Genomic DNA, 22497 nt, shown 5'->3' on the forward strand with positions numbered 1-22497 from the left:
GAGAGTACCTTTAATCTCAACCTGAAGCCAGTTTGTGCAGAGAGATGGAAACCAAGCATTACTTACAGGCAGACTGAATAAATGTCTCATAAATGTCTTCATAAATATGAATTCCTATTTTTCAAATGGATGTAAATATTATCATGATTCATAAAATACTAATTGGTCACCTGTCTGGTGATGATGGTCCGCAAGGCTTGGGACCCAGTCTTGCTTCCCCCAATTCCATCCTAGTTCTGGAACCAACACTCCAAATGCCAGACAATGACCAAGACACTGCCTGCTGTGGAGAGACCTCACTGTATGTCTGACTCCCTGCCTGATTTCTAAATAGTGCCTTCCCCCAAATTCCTCAGTGTTGATCTCCACCTGTCAGTAGTTCACTCTACCACCTTTGTAAGAGTGGCAACCACAGGCAATATAACATATCCTCTGGGACAACAGATTCTGCCTCCCAGCTGGACTGCCCCAGGTTCCTGCCGGTGTGCCCTGTCCGGTGCAAAGCCGTGTTGAGCTGTGTGAGGACATACACACCACAGAGAGGGCAGGGAAGCTGTCCACGTAGGGCCATGCTCTACTTATCGCATCAGTGGGAGCCATGAAAAGATCACTCAGATGGAAACCAGTCTGGGAACTGGGATCAAATTTAAGGCTCCTGATGACCGGTCCAAACTTTTGAGCACTCCCCGATCTTGACCTGACATTGTAGTTATGCCACGCCGAGCCATGAGTGGCTGCTTTGGCCGAAATGTTGCCTTATGACCACACCCCATACTTCTCTCTATGTTCTCATATGATATTTCCAATAGTTAAATAGGATTTTAAAAACTCAAGACACTAAAGAAAAGATGCTGGGCAAGCTATTTTACATTCTTTCTTTTATTTTTGGCCCTGCTGCGTGGCTGGTGGGATCTTATTTCCCCGACCAGGGATTGAACCCGGGCCCCCTGCAGTGGAAGTGCAGAGTCCTAACGCTGGGCAATTCCCTTGCATTCTTTTTCACTCCGGTACAGCTGGGAAGGGAAGGGAGGATCTCTGATATGGACAAGAAATGGGGATGATGCCAAGTTTAAAATCAATCATTTTACATTACTGGCAAATCCTCAGAAGCACTGAATGATACAGGGTATCTATGAGCATGTGAGAGTTTCCAGGAATAATTCTGGGCTTTGCGCCCAGACAGTACTTCATATCCCCAGAAGAGGTCTACAGTTTTATCCCAGCAGACATAGGTGCTAAATAATTCCTAATCCAATGGGGCACAGTGAGCCCACAGAGTCCCACGTGGAAAAAGGAAAGAAAGTTCTTATGAGGTGAACTCATGACACTTCCCTGGAACTGCCACCAGCTGCCAGGGAGGTTTGTGGGTGCTGCTTCAGAGTCTGCTTGAAACACTACTGCTTCCCTGAAAGGGGCTTTGAAGCGTGGGCCCTCCCCACCCCACCGAGTGCCATGGAGCCGTGCAAGGAGCCACTGACCAGTCAGCATGGTGATGAGGGGAAGGCTGTTGTCCTCGGGGCTGCCCCAGTAGCCGGCTTCCCCGAGCATGTTTCTGTCGAGAACCTGGTGGTAAAGTTCCTCGATCCAGGCCTGGGAGAAGACCATCAGCACCCCGCTGGTCTGGACCTGCTTCATGAACTCTTTCTGCAGAGAAGACCACACAAGAAGGTGACCAGATATGATCCCTTGCAAACAAACAGGCTCTCATGTTCCTCTGCCACCTCTACCCGTCCCGAGTCACTGAGTCACCGCTTATGGGAAAAACACAACCTTGTTGCCTGGGGGACAGAGGGTGGCGAGGGAAGCGGAAACTGCAATGGAAAAGCCCCAAACTTCATGAAGGTCCTTTCATTTATGTAATCTTTTTAAGAAACCCTATAGAAGGAGTAGGGATACTACATTTTATATTTTTGCTCTTTGACATGTGGGAGGATTAGAAAATGCACAGAAATGTTTCACAGAGCACCTCCTTCTTACTGTCCCATCGGCAGCAGAGGTAGCATGTCCTCCCTGAAGGACATGTGTCTCAAGAGATACTTGACTTACACTCATGAAGCCACCACTCACCCTCGGAAACATACAATTTGTCAATCATTTATCAAACAAATGATTGCTGATCCCTTAATGTCATTCCATGGATTTAGGCTCTCGAACTGGTACAGGGTCCGCCATGGAGGGGTCTGCTCACGCCAGGGAGCCAACCACGGAAGAATCCTCATCACCTCACAGGAGGTGTTCTGTTATCGACATTGTCCGAGTGGGTTCTGGTATATTTTGGAACTCAGTGAAGGGTTTTTGCAGCAGCATGCCTGCATTTTATGCAAAGGGGACCATTCTCTGCACATCTCCTGCTGTCACTTAAGACACTGATTATGTTTTGTTTTATTTTGTTTTGTTTGCGGTACGTGGGCCTCTCACAGCTGTGGCCTCTCCTGCTGCGGAGCACAGGCTCCGGACCCGCAGGCTCAGCGGCCATGGCTCACGGGCCCAGCCGCTCCACAGCATGTGGGATCTTCCCGGACCGGGGCACGAACCCGTGTCCCCTGCATCGGCAGGCGGGCTCTCAACCACTGTGCCACCAGGGAAGCCCTGATTACGTTTTTGAATATGTCTTACACACGTGTGTTTAATGCCACTGGATGAAGTTATTGGGCCACTGGTAGGCAGCCCTTTCCAGGCACATGGGGTTCTTTGCTCCTGGAGCTAGGTGGGTAGCTCTGCGGCTCACTGAGCTTGCAAATTGCACAACGGTTCCTGGGCATCGCGTCCGCCCACCCTCCACAGCCCCGCGGGCATCACCCATTCCAGATCAGTGTGAGATAGAACACACTGGCCATCCCTGGCCATCCCTTCACCCAGTGATGCTCGGGTGCCAGCCCAGAGGCCGCCGCTGGCCCTCGGCGTGGCGGGGCGGAGACGCACACTCACCATGGTGCCTGGCGCCAGGGCGGGCCGCTTCCGGTAGTAGTCGCCGTGGGAGAGCTTCAGGTTGAGCAGAAGGGCGCAGTGCGCGGCCGAGTACAGGCTGTCCGCGTTCATCAGCATCTGCAAGCCCAGGCTGCCGTTCCCGTCGAATCCCGGGGAGTGCATCATGCCTGCGGGAGAGAATCCACAGACCTCAAACACCACGCCTGGCAAGACCCGCTTAACATCTGGCTTACCGCTTACGGAGAGGCACGAACAAATCCCAGGGAAGGAGCACCTCTTAAGGCATTTCTGTAAAGCAACGACAGCCAGCAAGGAATAGCGTTCGGGCAGAGACGCACCCTAGACTGGTGGGGAAGAGCATGCACTCCGGAGTGAACCTACTTGGGAAAATCTTTTTTGTTACTCACCGGGTGCTTTGGTAAAATCACTTAAAGCCTTCTTTACCTAGAAATAGGCAGAATAATTGATTGCCTCTGTCTCCTGCTCAAACTCTCCAAATGACTTCCCATCACAATACAAAAAAACCCGACCCCGCCCCTCCCCCTCAGCCACCCCAACCTGTCTGTTGTTCCTTGACCTCACCAAGCCTGGACGTGCCTCAGGGCCTTTGCATTTTTGCCTCTCCCCAGAATGGTCTCCCAAGATCTCTGGATGACTAGCTGCCTCGATTCTTTTTCTTGAAATTAATTAATTTATTATTTTATTTTTGGCTGTGTTGGGTCTTTGTTGCTGTGTGTGGGCCTTCTCTAGTTGTGGCGAGGGAGGCTACTCTTCGTTGTGGTGCGCGGGCTTCAGTAGTTGTGGCACGCGGGCTCAGTAGTTGTGGCTTGTGGGCTCTAGAGCACAGGCTCAGTAGTTGTGGCGCTGCTCCGCGGCATGTGGGATCTTCCCAGACCAGGGCTCGAACCCAGGTCCCCTGCATTGGCAGGTGGATTCTTTTTTTTTTTGCGGTACACGGGCCTCTCACTGTTGTGGCCTCTCCCGTTGCGGAGCACAGGCTCCGGACGCGCAGGCTCAGTGGCCATGGCTCACGGGCCCAGCCGCTCTGCGGCATGTGGGATCTTCCCAGACCGGGGCACAAACCTGTGTCCCCTGCATCAGCAGGCGGACTCTCAACCACTGCGCCACCAGGGAAGCCCAGCAGGCAGATTCTTAACCACTGCACCACCAGGGAAGCCCTGCCTCGATTCTTTTAGGGCTCTGCCCAGGTGTCAGCTTTTCACAGACATTCCCCTTTAATTCCATCTAAAACAGCATCCCATACCTACAACCATCCTCTGCAATATTCCCCCTCACCATGCACTTTTCTTCATTGCCTTAATGGCATTTATAATATATATATACACATATATATATATTTGTTTATTGTCTGCCATTATTACTATTATGTAAGACCTACAAGAGAGTGGAACTTTGTTATTTGTTCACTAGAGAACCTCAGTGCCTAGAACAGTGCCTGATACATAGTAGATCCTTTAAAATTACTTGCTGAATGAATGAATAAGAATGAATGAAGACGTTTGCTATGGCAACTAGATGCAATACACATTTAAGATGCTTAGTGCAGTAACTCATACGTACAAACTTTTCTAAAAGTAATAATGTTCCTCAAAAAGCGGAACACGGAATTACCATATGACCCAGTGATTTTGCACTCTTAGGAGTGTACCCAGAAGAACTGAAAACCGGAATTTGAACAGATACTTGTATGCCAGTGTTCACTGCAGCAACTAAAATAATAGAGTAATAATAATAATAATAAAACCCTTTGAATTGGGCACTTTAAATGGGTGCATTGCATGGCATGTGAATTATATCTCAATAAAAGCTGTTAATCAATGAGTAAAGTTTCAAAATATATATAAAAAAAGTTATTGGTTTCCCCCCAGCTATTGTTTTGAAACATTCTTTTATATTTCATAGTGTGGTTTTCACTTTGAAAGGCTCCTGTGTTTTTCATAAATTAACTGTAAAAACAAAAATCAGTGATACCTCATGATCTAAAGATGGCCTCATTCAGCCAGAGAGAGTTGATGCCTAGGTCAAACTTACACAGACAGCTTGAGGTGACAAAAACTACCCAAGCCTGCTTCTCCTCATCTGGTACTATGTCTGCCCCAGTGCTACACTTGTTCCTACAAACACTCTGAGGCTGGATTTAGGGATGTAGGTGAAACAGCCCCTCCTGAATATGTGCGTGCACATGACATGCACCTGTATACTCTTCAGAGCATGTCTAAAATTATCCTCTAATCAAAAATGTGCCTCTTACATGAAGTGCAAAAATTATCGGTCAATTAAGTGGGAAACACAAATGTCTAACTGGAATGGTTACTTATATATCTGTGGACTTCTTAATGAATATGCTGGTAAGAAGATATGAATCAGAAGAAGCTTTCAAAGCTGAGAAAACTTTAAGACCTCTGCTCTATTTGAGAACAGTGTAAACATTTTTTGGTAGGAGTAAGTATGTCTATTACCCCAACGAAACCACCAAGGCAGGCAAAGATTAGGCATTCCCTTTGCCTTCTGTATAGAGTTCGGTGAGAACTTTGCAGCTGCCTTACAAGATTCTTTTACTGAGAGTACTTGGCCCTGATGGTCCACAGGAATACTCCACCCTCTTAAGGTCCTGGTGGGTTGGTTCCAGTTCTCTGGAGTAGATAAAGCACAAGCGCAGTCTCCTTCCACAGTACACAGAAAGCAGCATGCAGTGTTGCTGGATATTTAACTACCCTGGGTCACAGGTGAAAGGAATATTTGAGTCTATCAACCGGGTCGGGGGGGGGAAAGAATCTGCAAGTGGCTTTGATCTTAGACATCAGTAATAATTTCTTTTAAAATTTTGAAACCAACTATTTACTTTGGAATATGTTTTGGAACCTGAGCACATGCTCAGATGCTGAAAGTGAAAAAAGCTAATGTGTCTGCTGACACGAAGATCCAAATCATTAGCAGAGGTGTGACAAGGCCCTGCAAGTCACCGCGGGTGGCTATGCCGAGTTCTGAAATAATGTGTTAGACGTGTTAGGGGCAATCTGTTGGTACTGGCGTATATCTGTATGCAGATTAATTTCTTACAAAGAACTGGCAAATTTGACAATAAAACAAAAGAAGGTATAATCTATTAATTTAAGGAAGATAATTTTCTTGATTTACCAGATATAGTTCACTGGTGATATTAATAATGCAAATAACATGATCGGTGCAATTTATTAAATGCCTTCTATCTTCCAGAACAATCTCTTCTCACACATTATTTCATCTGATATATAATATATATCAATCTATATATCTATATATATATATAAATTTGATATATATCAGATGCCCCACTTTATTTTACCAGTGAGGAAAGTAACTTGAAAATGTTAAGTAATCTGCCCAAAGTTACACAGCTAGAAATTGGCAAAGGTCTTTTGGGCCCAAACTCCAGGCTTTTTGCACTCTGCCACACTGTACTTGCTTCTAATGTTGGGAAAAGATCCCAATCTATCATGTTCCTAACAGATCCTCTGTTTTCATCCATCCTTCTGATTGGTCTCATTGAAGTGTTATTGCATTTGGGGTGACAAATTATAGTAACTATGACCTTTAACATCTTCTGGCTATCTGGTTTTTTCTCTACTTATCTGTAACTAAAGTTCATTCTCTCTCTATAACTAAGATGTCCTTTACTGTTAGCAACAGGAGGATGGATCACCTGCTTGACTGGTTACCAGGGCAAGACTGGATACAAGATTAGCATAAAATGACCTTGAAAAGTACCTTCCATGTCTAAGATAATGTGATGTTTCTTTTTAAAGTAAACGTTAAATACTTGATGTGAAACATTTAACAGTACTGAAGAGTACAAACAATATGAACAACAGCCCTGCTTCTCCCAAGCCCCAATGAGGCCCCTCCCAAAAAGACTCACTTCCTTCTGTGTGTTATGTGGAAATACAATCACAAATGAGATCATATGACATACATTATACTGCAACTAGGTGTTTTCTAAAAAATATACCTTAGACATCTCTTGATACTGGCACTTACAGATCTGCCTCATTCTTTTTTAATAACTGTGCATATACCACTGCATGATTGTATTGTGATTTATTTAATTAATGCTTTACTGGTAGACACTGATATTTTTTCAATTATGAAAAAGGATGAAATGATGAAATAACACTTCTGTAAGAATATCTGTGGGATATGTTCCTAAAAGCAGAATAAACACATATATTAAGTTTGATAGATGTAGCCAAAATATTTTCCAAAGACAGGACGGGCCCGAGTCCCAGACCATCACAGAGCACTGGATGGCCTACCTGAGACTCAATGTAGGGGGAAGTTAAGGAATCTTTCTTTCTTAAGTAATCAGTTGAGTTTCCTACTCTATGCAAACCTAATCCTAACTGGTAGAGGCGAGGTTTTCTACCTGTATTTTACCTTCTGTTTTCCACAAAGATACGGACATAAATGTGCATTGTCACCTTTTGGGGTGTTTAAATCATGGGGCCACAACCTGAAGCTGGCAACACACTTGCCTTCTGGTTCCGTATTCACAAAGTCAGAACTTCTTCCGGAGACTATGGTCCATTTCTGGAAGGTGATGGGAGGAGGAAGCAATGAGGAAGAGAAGGGAGATGCCCTGGCTGGGCAGGTGGTGGAGGTCTGTGGCTCGCTGCTACCTGGCAGCACCTGGAGGGTTGGCAGGACCCCGGAGGAGGACACAGGATGTGTAGGGGCACCCCCAGCCTTGCCAGAACACTCCAGGCCCCACCCTGGCAGGGAGGTAGAGAAATCACGGGACCTCCCAGAAAGGCTGTGAAGTGGGACAACGGGGGCACATTGGTGACGTGAGAGGTGAGGGGCCTCCCTATCCAGATCCCACATAAGCTCCCACTTCTAGTTTTACCCTGGCATGGGGACCTGAGGGCTAGCAGAGATCAAATGTCTGGCCAGTTAGGCAGGCTGGAGGTCTGGAGGCAGATTTGTTTTAATTTAAATAAATAGATATTTCTTGCACAATTGAGATTCATACTAGCTCTACTACCTTTTCCGAAACTTGGTACTTCATAAACATCAGGCTGCTTGCAATTAGCCTCACACTTAGTCACAGTCAGTCTCAAGATCCTCACCAAACACCACCAGTCTAAGGAACAGCAATCCCAAAGCCACGTGCCCGTGCCCCTCTGTCAATGGCTGGGGGAGGTTGGCTCTTGCTTTCTGGTCCCCAAGGAGCACCTTACACAGATGCCACTTTGTTCTACGCAGGACCAGATGCATTGCAGCAGCCATCGCAGCTCACATCCAATACCATCTTCATAAAACCCATGTTTGTCAGAAGGTTTTCAAACTTCCCCACCAGAAGAAACTTGAATTGCTTTCGAAGAAAAAGCTCCCCTGAATCATGTGGAATTCAGAAGGCTCATTTCAACTGTAAGTTAGCTGTTGGAGGACAGGAGCCCCTGAGAAATACCAAGTGGGGTTGACCTTAGCCAGGAGGGCAGACCCTGCTAACAAAGCAGGGACAAATGCTCGATGGAAGTTTTGGGGAAAATAAGGTTTGAAGCATTTGACACAGAAGTTAATAATGAGTAAAATATCTGGGTTATGACTCCGGGAGACTCCCTTCTCCCCTTCTCCTATTTTGGCTTTCATAACTTTCTCTTGGGTGAACAAAGGAAATCTGCCGTCCCCTTGTCTCACAGGTACAGATGTTTCTCTTTCACTCATCTTTCATCTTGGAGGTGACATGTGCAAGGGAGGGAGAGCTCTGCCTAAGGCCAGACGTGGACCCAGCATCCAGTCGCTTCGGCTGACCCACAGCGACATTCAGTGTGAGCCACTAAACCACTAAACCATAGTGGTAACTGAAGAGAATCAGCTTATTGGCAGCAGAACCACAGAGTGATGGGTCTGTAATTCAGATACAGAGACCAACTCCTAACTGGTAAAAGCGCTGTGGAGGTCACCAGAATCAAAAAGACAAATGCCTAACAATTTGGTTAGAGACAATCACCATAAACTGCATTTGGAAACAACCGAAAGATTCTGAAGTCTCTTTTCAATGTATTGATTTCTACACGTAAAAACTAGTGTCACAGCATGTTGGGTTTGACGGGACATTTTATAGACCTCTTAAAGTTGAGCAGTTTGCAACATTCATGGGGCCGCATTCTGGTCACATAAAACATACACGAAAGTGCTGTTGTGCACGTGCTACAAATAAGTATTGATTTGAAAGACACAAAAACACAAATGTGAGGCTTTGCTTCAAATTTTGTAAAAAGGCTTTGCTAGGATTATGTTTCCTAATTCTCATAGGAAATGAGGCAGGCCCTTTGGAAGTCATTCTTTACCACTGTCACAACTCATTTAATCTGGAATTACTAGGAGATGTTGTTTGTAAACATGAATTTATCTGAGAGCTGAATCTTACATGCTTAAACGCTGAAACTTCTGCAGCCGAGTTATTTTGTATGGATAATTTTAACTTTAAATAGAAGGGCTTAAATATAATTTTACCATTTCTTGATGACTCAAGGCCATCATTACTGCAACCAGGGGCAGTGCTGTGATCTGATACACAGCTGTTTTGGGGGATCACTGATGGGTGCCAGGCTCTCTGCCTTGGCACCAGGGACATCAAGCTGGTCAGAGCAGGCTGCCAAGCTCCTCCCCGCAAGAATGCTTCCAGCTGGGAAGAGGCACAGGAGCAGAGGCCCTACCAAACTCCTTCCAACTCAGGCTTTACCCTTGATTCTCTCAGCACATGAACTATTCATAGCTTTAGAAACCAAAAAGCAAGTTCATCAATCTACAGTCAATAAATATGTATTGAGGATAAATCATGCATATCTTGCACCCTTAGGACATAGCACAGTGAAGTTTCTCTATAAATGTTGACTGAAGAAGCATTTGGGTGTGCACGTGTGTGTGTGTGTGTGTGTGAGAGAGAGAAAGAAAGAGAGAGGGAGGGAAAGAGAGAAACAAAAAAGACATACACAAAACACATACACTGGGAATGTTCAATAAAAGAATGTAAAATCTAATGATGGTGGCATAAAAGATATTAGGGAGAAATATAATTTTTTTTTTTTTTTATGGTACGTGTGCCTCTCACTGTTGTGGCCTCTCCCGTTGCGGAGCACAGGCTCCGGACGCGCAGGCTCAGCGGCCATGGCTCACGGGCCCAGCCACTCCACAGCATGTGGGATCCTCCCGGACCGGGGCATGTACCTGTGTCCCCTGCATCAGCAGGCGGACTCTCAACCACTGCGCCACCAGGGAAGCCCTAATTTTTAAGAAGAGTATTTATATATTTTTCTAGTTTTTCAATGAAACATGATTTTTTGGTGTGTGTGTATATTCCTTCACACAAATCAAATAACCAAACTCTATTTTTATATCTAATTCCAAAAAGAAAAATATTGAGAAAAAATGTCGGGTAGCCTTAAAAATTGGTATTTTCATGCCTTAAAAAGAATCACAGTGCAGTCAGGAAAGTTGAGAAATTACATGCATCTCTCCTAACCACTAGGTAGGTCAGAGTTACTGAGCAGCCCAGGATCAGAAGCGCCGTGTCTCTGCTGGTGCCTGCTGCTACAGTATCGGATCATTCTCATATTAAAAAATGCTCTTCCTTAAATATCCCTGGATCAAAGTGTTTTTCTTGTCCTTCTGACAAAGGACAATCTGATCACTTCTTAAAGATACCTAAGCTCCCTTTTAACAACACAGCAGTCCCTTCTACCAAGTTCCAGGAACTGGGCTAGAATTTTTTTTGTATTTGTGTGTGATGTTGTTTGTTAGAAGATCAAAAATGGGGTAGACAAATGTAGGAAGCATCACGACAAACACATGTTCAAGGCTCAGTGGTGGAAGAGCAAGCGGTGATCTTGGCTTTTGACGGTTCCATGTTGGTCCTCAGGGTCAGTCCTTTCTAGTCCTGAGCACAGGCCCAGAGAGGTCCATGCACCTCAATATCCTGTGGTCAAGAGACCCCTGAATTTCAGGGGAAGGCACAGTTGATCACCCTGGGGTGATCCTTTTGTAAACTGGTAAACAAAAGTGAGTGTTTCCCTGAGTTCTGTGAGCTATTCTAGCAAATTAAGCAAGCCTAAGGAGGGGGTCATGGGAACCTCTGGTTTACAGCCAGTCCATCAGAAGCACAGGTAACTCGTGTTACCTGGGCTTGCAGCTGGTGTCTGTAGCGGGGGTAGCAAGTAGGTAGCGTCAGAACTGAGTTAAACTGTAGGACACCCAGCTGGTGTCAGAGGCTTGCTTGTCGTTTGGGGGGAAAACTTCCACACATTTGATGACCAGAAGCATCAGAAGTACAGTGTTCTGTGTGACCCATAAAAGAAGGAAGAAACACAGTAGGAAAGAACTGGGGTTTTCCCTACATAGAAAGGAAAAAGTTGGGTTCTCCCGTTATGAGTACCTTTCAAGAAAACAATCTTTAATTATTCCCTGTGTGAAATGCTGCTACCCTGTATTCTTTATCTCCTTCCTCCACCAAAATCCTAGGTGACGATCTTCTGCCCTTCAATAAAACCAGTATAACTCTCTGGTATACTTTGGCCAAGATGCCCACAGCACTCCTGTTTAAATTACGGTCTGGGTCACAATGTTGACATTTGACAGACAGGAAGGATCTGAGACTGGAGAATGTGATGTTGCCATAGTATACTGGAGTATCACACACACACACCGTTTGAAGTTCAGGGGAATTCAGAATATATTGGGAGGACAGCCTGCATCTGCTCCAAGACCTCATTTGAAATAATTTACACGTCAATAAACCAAAAGTGCAGTGCTCTATGATTCTTAGACATCAAGGCGTAGAAGCATAGGAAGAATTCAGTGTTTTGAGAATGACAGATTGTCATTTTGTTTCAGTCAGTAGCAGCTTTCTAGAATGCCGTTACCTCTTACCCTTCACTCCGCACCATACAAATTTATCAACCTCACAGTGTATTCCAGCCATCGACGGCTGTGCACTTCAAACAAACCACCACCAGTAAGTTAACATTCCTTTGCTCTCTCTAAATATAAGAAACCCAAAGATTCATTAAGATGCTCTGAGCACTTCAAACTTCACGCATGCTGGTAACTGCCCCTTAAGCAAAATGTTCTGAATAGTCTTGTTGACTAAGTAGCAAAAAATGATTCACAAACCTGAGCAGAAGGTAGAGGCAAAGTTCTGGAGGGCCGAGTCCACCTCTTCCACGCTGGGCAGGGCCAGGAGGCGCGGCAGGAGGCTCTCCAGGGACTGCACGAACAGCCGGGCGCTGTGCTGATCGGCTTCCTGGTTCTTCAGTAGTTTGAGAGACAGAGCCGCAGTCCGCAGGGACCTGTGGCCCAGGCAGTCCCGAGGGGTCTGCTCCCCATCAACTAGAGAACAGTTGTCGGACCCGATGTCCGACACGTCAGACCTCCCCGAGTCCTTTTCTGCTGCCATCGAGTACTGATCACAGGAGTCAAATTCCGTCCTAGAGAGGTCTTGGTCGTCTACGCTGAAATTGCTCTCACTGTATCTGGATCCGTAGGACCTCATCCTGCAGTCAACGGACAGGAAGTTAGTTATATCGGGGTAGGCAACCATGTGGCTCCTTTGAACCACATCTGGCTGGTCCACGGCTTCCGGTTCTGACACTTTACTCAGAGTCTCCTTGCCCTCCTGGACGGCTGGCGACTTGAGGCCATTCTTGTGGTTTTCGGAGTGGTCCTCGGGTGTGGTCTGACCCAACTCTCCCTCCAAAGTGGTTTGACCCGTGTCCGTGGTGACGCTGATGCTGATGTCAGGGCTCCGCTCGTTCCCCGACTCCCAGGGCGTGTGTTCCGAGGACAGGACTCGCCGCTGCCAACGGAAGTCAGCCTCATTGATCTCCATGGAGTCTCGGCTCGACTCGGCCCCGTCCTTCAGCTCCTCCAGGCGCAGAAGCAGCAGCTGGACCTGACTTTCGCTCAAGCCCTTGCCCTGGCTGAGCTCTTCTAAGGCCCCAAGCAAGGTGCAGACGCAGGACACGGCAGCATAGCAGGCTTCGATGCCACCCTTGATGCACGCCTCCGTCATGCCATCCATGATGCTGAAAGCGTTCAAAGGAGACGGCATCAATACGCGAAACATAGGAAAAGGCTCCAAAATGAATAAGAACTGTTAGATTGGTGAACAGTCTAATATTCAAAACAGACACTGTAATTTACATGAAATCTGGGCAAAAAAATAAAATGAACAATAAGTGAAACAAACATGGTCAGGCTGGAAAGTGGCCCACCTTGAATCACACTCTCAGTTGGCTGGTTTATTTGAGTACAAATAAAGATTGTGAATGGGAATTTATAAGCTTCACAAGGACAGGCACAGAATCATCTCACTTTTGTATTATGTTCAGTTTTCCAAAGAGAAAACATTTATAATGGCTATAGGATAATATGGACCTTCCTCTGTCAAAGAACTGTATTTCTGAAGAGATGCATGTGACTACAACTATTACAAATCAGATAATATTCCATTTCCTAGAGGGGCTATATGTAAAGGAATCATATAGCTACAGTACTGTAAATCAAAAAGGATTTCCCTAAAATAACCCCAATGAAGAATTTTTGGACATTTCATCTGGTACACTTTTTTCTTGAAGTCAATGAAAATATGGAAAGTTATATGATTATAAAAAATTGAGGTAAGACTTCTCCTCTGGCCTGCAGGTACATTATTAGTCCCATTTCATATAATATAGATTTAAACAATTTCAGGGATTTGGAAACAACGTTAAGAATATTCAGAGAAGCAGTCTTCACCAATCAATACAGACCCCCAAATGAGAATGTATCTTACAGTTTGAGAAGATCCAGATGAGACTTTCGTTTTGAAATTGATCTTTTTTTGGGTTCAGGTTCAGTGGAGCTGGGTCCTGCCAAATCACAGAGACGCTGCGGGCTCCCAAGTAGCTTTAAGAATAAGGAAAAAAGAATAACAGAAAAGTGAATATCATAAAAAAGCAAAAGAACCGTGAGATCACATAAGCATGTACATTCTCTATTGCACGATACAGTCTAAGGAGAAACACAACTATTTGGAATTCAAATCTTAATAAATCTGACCTAGGTGTTCTTGACTTAGAATGCACGTTGGGTTCCTGGCTCCCCAGTTCAGGACTGGCTTAGATAAAGAGTATCCCCTGAGGGATTGTTTCAAAATTTTTTATAGCACAGAACCACAAGCACCTGCATCTATGTTTTTTAGTAAGCCTGGCCTGTAATTTAACGTCCTGATCCTCTCCCTGTCTTATTTTGCTATCAAATTGGCTAGCTTCAAAAACTGGGTTGAGAAACCAGTTCCCTTTCTATTCCCTGGAAAAGTTCATGTATTATTAGAACTAACCCATTCTTTGAATGTTGGTATAACTTGTTTCTAAAGCTGTATGGGGCCACTAATTTTTTTTCTTAATGGAAAGATTTTAACTACTGATTCAATTTCTTTAAAGATGATAGGACTACTTAGGTCCTCAATTTCTCCTTGAACCAATTTTTTAAAGGTTGTGTTATTTCCTAGGGATTTATCTATTATATCTAAGTTTTCAAATTTACTGGCCTAAAGGTGCCTTACTATCTTCCTTAATTTCTTTAATATTTGCAACATCTATGGTTATATGCTTTTTTCCCCCCATTCTTATTTCTATTTATTTGTTTTTACCTATTCTAGAATTTTCAATTGCTTTTGCCAGGAGTTCTTCGATTTCCTTAGTCTTTTCAGAGTCCTGGTGTTTTTCACTTTATTAATTCACTATATTACATTTGCTTTTTATCACATCAGTACTTACTGTTTTTATGCTTACTTTTCCTCCTTTCTACTTTTTTGAATTTAATCTGCTCTTCTTTTCCAAACTACCTAAGTTGGAGAATTAGAACATTAACTTTAGGCTTTCTGTTTTTTGATGTAAGTCATTGAAACTATAAATATCCTTCTATGCACTGTTTTGGCTGTATCTCACAAGTCTTCATGTATAGAATTTCCATAATTTTTCAGTCCACACTAATTTTTATTTCCATATGGTAGGCGTCTGTACAGAAAACTTCAAATTGAGACTAAGAAAGATTGATTAATTAAGTATATTGAAGCAGACATCCTACTGCTATGTCCATTATTTTCAAAGGGACTTATACTTGCAAGAAAATGTATATCAAGTAGAAAAAGTTACATGTTTTTCTCTTTCCATATTTCTTTCTTCTGCCAGAAATTGGGAACTTCTGCTCTCTTGGAGGCACAAAGATGAAGCTTCCACTTTTTTCCTTTGACATCAAAAAAGCAGTGATAATGCCAGAGGTCAAGGCAATCTCTCTCTTTCTCTCCCCCTCTCTCCCTCTGCCTGCCTGCAGGCTGGCAGCCAAGTGAAGTGGCTACGCCTCTGGGCCTCTAGCTGTCCCATCTCTTGTTAGAAGGACAAGTGCATTTCAGGGCCACAGGAGTGGGAAATCTCACTTTCTCTTGGGATCCCATTACATTCCCTAATCCAACTTTACCAGTAATAACTTAGGTGACATATTTTAATTCTCACATTGATCCTGTGTTTATTTTTCAGGTGCTTCAGAACCTGGAGCGAAAGGAGACTGAGTGGTTAGGCTTCTGGAGGACTCTCAACAAATACTTAAAGAAAAGCGAGACATGTTTAACCTCATCTTCTTCCGGTGGAAATGAGGAACATGGTGTCAGGGGCTAGGGTGTCACAGGTCTGATAAAGACTAGGGCTTCCTTCTAAAGCCGAAACATGGGAGAGAGAAAAGGAAGCAAGGTGTTCTTTTTGATGGTGGAATGTTTTTGGGGGGGAAAGTAGAAGCAAAAAAGAAAATGTACTTTGAAAAGCAAAATGTCCTGTATGCCTTTGATTAATAGGCACAGAACACACATGGTGGAGTGACAAATTAGAGAGAGAACAGGGAAATAACACACGGGCGTTCAAACTCCAAAGGGGTAAACAAACATCCTGGGCGCCCAGCGGTTTTCTCTGTGTGCATAAGCCCTGCACATTTTGGTTTCTAGGTTACCAACCTTCCCAAGCTATTGGTATTGCCACAGTAAGTGGACGCAATGCTTCTGAGAACAACCTGGCCCACGGGAGTCTGCCACGCTCCGCGGGGCAGCACGGCCTGGATGTGATCCCCTGGTGTCAGTTCCAGCCTCGCCCTGCAAACTGACCTTGGGAAGCTAGCAAATCTATGAAAAGGGGAAACCACAACTAATTTCCTTTGCAGTACTAAAGAAGTTGTTATTGAAAGTACACTGAGAACTACACACCTTGTAGGCAAAGTATTTACTTAGCATTCAGCTATCTAGTGGCTCTGCCGTGGGCAATAATCACTCCAGTGCCTGTCAACTCTGAGGGGGAAAGAAGGGATGCTGCTGCTTCAAAACACCCTGTTGGCAGATATCCTGTCTTCGGGTTTCTCCATCATTCAGTTAAAATGTACACTTATTCTCATTCAAGCACTGTAGTATTAGGTACCAGGGGAACATACAAAACCAATGTATACAAAACTATAAGCACTGTAGTGTTAGGTACCAGGGGAACACACAAAAACAATGTATACAAAACTATATTTAGGGAGACAAGAAGCTTGTTCCACATTGTACTGGGAAGCAGTCAGTGTGATGAGACATAATCAATTGCTAAATGGTGGGATGGGATTTACAGAAGAGCGAAATCAATGGCCTGAGGAAGCAGAGCCATAAAGAAAGGATTTTAACAGAGAGGCCGCTGTAATTAGAACATCTGGGTTTATGTTTTAGTCATACTGCTCACAAGGACTCTGGGCAAGTAAACCTCTCCTCATGTAGCCTCAGTTTCCCCATCTGGAAAATGGGCATAATATTATATCCCTAAAGGAGTTTGTAAATAAGCTAATATGAAGTGCCAGCAGTGTCTGCCTAGCTTATTGTGATCAACCACTTAACTGGGTGAAGTGGAAGTGTGGCCAATGGGCACAGAACAGGGGGAGCTGGAACAGAAGCGGGAAAGTAGAAACGGAACAAAGCAGGGTCAGTTAGATGGAATGAGGGTCCATCCTGGGAAATGACGGGACGTGAGAATGATGCCGGATCTGGAAAGTGGGCAGAGCATTTCAAGCTTGATGGGAGAGGCAATAGGCACCATTGAAGAGCGGAAATTAACAGTGGTGATTTACAAACATAAGTCCAGGAAAATAAAAGGAAGAAAAGAAGACAGGCAGGAGTCACGGAAACCAGGTCGAAGGGTGCACTGCCTCAGGCAGGAGGTGATGAGAACCAGCTGTTTTCAGCCTCTGTATGTTTTTCTCTTCCTCAGGGTAGCAGTAAGTTTACCAGATGTTTATCACTTTAAAGACTCACAAAGTACTTATACAAACTTTACTGCATGTTGAACTGGCAATCTTTGGAATACTGCCACTATGTACAGATAATAAAATGGTTAAGTTCAGAGTTAAATGATTTAGCTACTATAACCTAGCTGATAGGTGGCAGAGAGAGGATTCATACCTTGCCTCAGACCCAGGTTCATTAAAGGGGTAGCTGAACCAGTGCTAGGAAAGAGTCGCTAGAATCATCTGCATTGTAATATGAAAATCAAGTCCAGTGAGAAATGTGTGTAGGGAAGACCATAGGCTTAGGGTCAGATGGAGATCTGCACTCTTTCTCTTTCTTTTGACCCTGGGCAAATCATTTGACCCCTTGAAGTCTTAGTTTCTTTGTGGAAGGGAAAACTTTCTTTTTGGGGTAATGTACAAGCTGAGTATAAAATCATTTTGAAATCCAATTCTGGCAAAAGTGAATAAACATATACATCTGTAGGGGCCTCTGGAGTTTGGAGAAAAAGCTACAAAGATAAAGTACACCAGCAATGGTATACTGATGCCCTATAATCAAAGACTACATTTTTATCAGCACTTAAACAATTTATAAGAATCTATACACTGATTAGTAAGATGGCAGAGCAGAAGGACATGCTCTCACTCCCTTTTGTGACAACACTGGAATCACAACTAACTGGTGAACAATCATCGACAGGAAGACACTGGAACACACCAAAAATGATACCCCACATCCAAAGACAAAGGAGAAGCCACAGTGAGACAGTAGGAGGCACACACGCAATCACAATAAAATCAAATCCCATTAACTGCTGGGTGAGTGACTCACAAACTGGAGAACAATTATACCACAGAACTCCACCCACTGGAGTGAAGATTCTGAGCCCCACGTAAGGCTACCGAAGGCTGGGGGTCTGGCAATGGGAGGAGGAATTCCTAGAGAATCAGACTTTGGATTAGCAGGATTTGACTGCAGGACTTCGACAGGACTGGGGGAAACAAAGACTCCACTCTTGGAGGGCACACACAAAGTACTGTGCGCATCAGGACCCAGGGGAAGGAGTAGTGACCCCACAGGAGACTGAACCAGACCTACCTGCTAGTGTTGGAGGGTCTCCTGCAGAGGGGGGGGTTGGTTCTGTCCCACCGTGAGGACAAGGACACTGGCAGGAGAAGTTCTGGGAAGTACTCCTTGGCGTGAGCCCTCCCAGAGTCCGCCATTAGCCCCACCAAAGAGCCCGGGTAGGCTCCAGTGCTGGGTCGCCTCAGGCCAAACAACCAACAGGGACGGAACCCAGGCCCACCCATCAGCAGTCAATCGGATTAAAGTTTTACTGAGTTCTGCCCACCAGAGCAACAGTCAGCTCTACCCACCACCAGTCCCTCCCATCAGGAAACTTGCACAAGCCTCTTAGATAGCCTCATCCACCAGAGGGCAGACAGCAAAAGCAAGAGGAACTACAAGCCTGCAGCCTGTGGAACAAACACCACATTCATAGAAAGATAGACAAAATGAAAAGGCACAGGGCCATGTACCAGATGAAGGAAAAAGATAAAACCCCAGAAAAACAACTAAATGAAGTGGAGATAGGCAACCTTCCAGAAAAAGAATTCAGAATAATGATAGTGAAGATGATCCAGGACCTTGGAAAAAGAATGGAGGCAAAGATCGAGAAGACGTAAACATGCTTAACAAAGACCTAAAAGAATTAAAGAACAAAAAAAGAGATGAACAATAAAATAACTGAAATGAAAAATACACTAGAAGGAATCAATAGCAGAATAACTGAGGCAGAACAGATAAGCGACCTGGAAGACAGAATGGTGGAATTCACTGCTGCGGAACACATTAAAGAGAAGAGAATGAAAAGAAATGAAGACAGCCTAAGAGACCTCTGGGACAACATTAAACACAACAACATTCCCATTACAGGGGTCCCAGAAGGAGAAGAGAGAGAGAAAGGACCAGAGAAAATATTTGAAGAGATTATAGCCGAAAACTTCCCTAACATGGGAAAGGAAATAGCCACCCAAGTCCAGGAAGCGCAGAGAGTCCCATACAGGATAAACCCAAGAAAAAACACGCCGAGACAAATAGTAATCAAATTGGCAAAAATTAAAGACAAAGAAAAATTATTCAAAGCAGCAAGGGAAAAACGACAAATAACATACAAGAGAATTCCCATAAGGTTAACAGGTGATTTCTCAGCAGAAACTCTGCAAGCCAGAAGGGGATGGCATGATATACTTAAAGTGATGAACGGGAAGAACCTACAACCAAGATTACTCTACCCGGCAAGGATCTTATCCAGATTCAATGGAGAAATCCAAAGCTTTACAGACAAGCAAAAGCTAAGAGAGTTCAGCACCACCAAACCAGCTCTACAACAACTGCTAAAGGAACTTCTCTAAGTGGGAAACACAAGAGAAGAAAAGGATCTACAAAAACAAACCCAAAACAATTAAGAAAATGGTAGTAGGAACATACATATGGATAATTACTGTAAATGTGAATGGATTAAATGCTCCAACCAAAAGACTCAGGCTTGCTGAATGTATACAAAAACAAAACCCATATATATGCTGTCTACAAGAGACCCACTTCAGACCTAAGGACACATACAGATTGAAAGTGAGGGGATGGAAAAAGAGATTCCATGCAAATGGAAATCAAAAGAAAGCTTGAGTAGCAATACTCATATCAGATAAAAGAGACTTTAAAGAATGTTAGGGCTTCCCTGGTGGCGCAGTGGTTGAGAGTCCACCTGCTGATGCAGGGGACGTGGGTTCGTGCCCCGGTCCGGGAGGATCCCACATGCCACGGAGCAGCTGGGCCCGTGAGCCATGGCCACTAAGCCTGCACGTCCGGAGCCTGTGCTCCGCAACAGGAGAGGCCACAGCAGTGAGAGGCCCGTGTACCGCAAGAAACAAAAACAAAAACAAAAAAAAATAAAGAATGTTACAAAAGACAAGGAAAGACACTACATAATGATCAAGGTATCAATCCAAGAAGAAGATATAACAATTATAAATATATATGCACCCAACATAGGAGCACCTCAATACATAAGGCAACTGCTAACAGCTATAAAAGAGGAAATAACAGTAACACAATAATAGTGGGGGACTATAACACCTCACTTACACTAATGGACAGATCTTCCAGACAGAAAATTAATAAGGAAACAGAAGCTTTAAATGACACAACAGACCAGATAGATTTAATTGATATTTACAAGACATTCTATCCAAAAGCAGCAGATTAAACTTTCTTCTCAAGTGTGCACGGAACATTCTCCAGGATGGATCACATCTTGGGTCAAAAATCAAGCCTTAGTAAATTTAAGAAAATTAAAATCATATCAGGCATCTTTTCTGACCACAACACTGTGCTTTTTCCACAGGGAAAAAACCGTAAAAAACACAAACACACGGAGGCTAAACAATACAATACTAAATAACCAAGAGATCACTGAAGAAATCAAAGAGGAAATCAAAAAATATCTAGAGACAACTGATAATGAAAACACAATGATCCAAAACCTATGGGATGCGGCATAAAGCAGTTCTAAAAGGGAAGTTTATAGCTATATAAGCCTACCTCAAGAAAAAAGAAAAATCTCAAATAAACAATCTAATGTACACCTAAAGAAAATAGAGAAAGAACAACTAACAAACCCAAAGTTAGGAGAATCAAAGAAATCATAAAGATCAGAGCAGAAATAAATGAAATAGAAACAAAGAAAACAATTGCAAAGATCAATAAAACTAAAAGCTGGTTCTTTGAAAAGATAAACAAAATTGATAAACCATTAGCCAGACTCATCAAGAAAAAGAGGGAGAGGACTCAAATCAATAAAACGAGAAATGAAAAAGGAGAAGTTACAACAGACACCGCAGAAATACAAAGCATCCTAAGAGACTACTACAAGCAACTCTATGCCAATAAAATGGAAAACCTGGAAGTAACTGACAAATTCTTAGAAAGGTATAACCTTCCAAGACTGAACCAGGAAGAAATAGAAAATATGAACAGACCAATCACAAGTATGAAATTGAAACTGTGATTAAAAATCTTCCAACAAACGAAAGTCCAGGACCAGATGGCTTCACAGATGAATTCTATCAAACATTTAGAGAACAGCTAACACCCATCCTTCTCAAACTCTTCCAAAAAATTTCGGAGGAAGGAACACCCCAAACTCATTCTATGAGGCCACCATCACCCTGATCCTAAAACCAGACAAAGATACTACAAAATTACAGACAAATATCACTGATGAATATAGAGGCAAAAATCCTCAACATAATACTAGCCAACAGAATCCAACAACACATTAAAAGGATCATACACCATGATCAGCGGGATTTATCCCAGGGATGCAAGGATTCTTCAATATACGCAAATCAATCAATGTGATGCATCATATTAACAAACTGAAGAAGAAAAACCATATGATCATCTCAATACATGCAGAAAAAGCTTTTGACAAAATTCAACACTCATTTATGATAAAAACTCTCCAGAAAGTGGGCACAGAGGGAACCTACCTCAACATAATAAAGGCCATATACGAGAAATGCACAGCAAACATCATTCTCAATGGTAAAAAAATGAAAGCATTTCCTCTAAGATCAGGAACAAGACAAGGTTGCCCACTCTCACCACTATTATTCAACATAGTTTTGGAAGTCCTAGCCATGGCAATCAGAAAAGAAAAAGAAATAAAAGGAACACAAATTGGAAAAGCAGAAGTAAAACTGTCACTGTTTGCAGATGACATTATAGTATACATAGAGAATCCTAAGATGCCACTAGAAAACTACTAGAGCTAATCAATGAATTTGGTAAAGTTGTAGGATACAAAATTAATGCAGAGAAATCTCTTGCATTCCTATACACTAATGATGAAAAATCTGAAAGAGAAATTAAGGAAACACTCCCATTTACCACTGCAACAAAAAGAATAAAATACCTAGGAATAAACCTACCTAGGGAGACAAAAGACCTATATGCAGAAAACTATAAGACACTAATGGAAGAAATTAAAGATGATACAAACAGATGGGGAGATATACCATATTCTTGGATTGGAAGAATGAATATTGTGAAAATGACTATACTACCCAAAGCAATCTACAGATTCAGTGCAATCCCTATCAAATTACCAATGGCATTTTTTTTACAGAACCAGAACAAAAAAATCTTAAAATTTGTATGGAGACACAAAA

The 22497-nt window shown here is 43.4% G+C and overlaps 1 protein-coding gene across 1 annotated transcript in view; it reads right to left on the reverse strand.

The window, feature by feature from the left end:
* The window catches only part of ARFGEF3 (ARFGEF family member 3), a 182195-nt gene that overhangs the window by 59274 nt on the left and 100424 nt on the right, over positions 1-22497 (reverse strand). The window contains exons 11-14 of the mRNA XM_060167490.1: positions 13760-13872; positions 12100-13010; positions 2929-3095; positions 1479-1644 (exon numbers count right to left, since the gene is read on the reverse strand). Of these exons, the coding sequence (XP_060023473.1) occupies positions 1479-1644; positions 2929-3095; positions 12100-13010; positions 13760-13872 (1357 nt within the window). The remainder of the gene's footprint in view (positions 1-1478; positions 1645-2928; positions 3096-12099; positions 13011-13759; positions 13873-22497) is intronic.

The sequence above is a fragment of the Lagenorhynchus albirostris genome, chromosome 12, assembly GCF_949774975.1.
Source record: "Lagenorhynchus albirostris chromosome 12, mLagAlb1.1, whole genome shotgun sequence".
Classification (NCBI taxonomy): Eukaryota; Metazoa; Chordata; class Mammalia; order Artiodactyla; family Delphinidae; genus Lagenorhynchus; species Lagenorhynchus albirostris.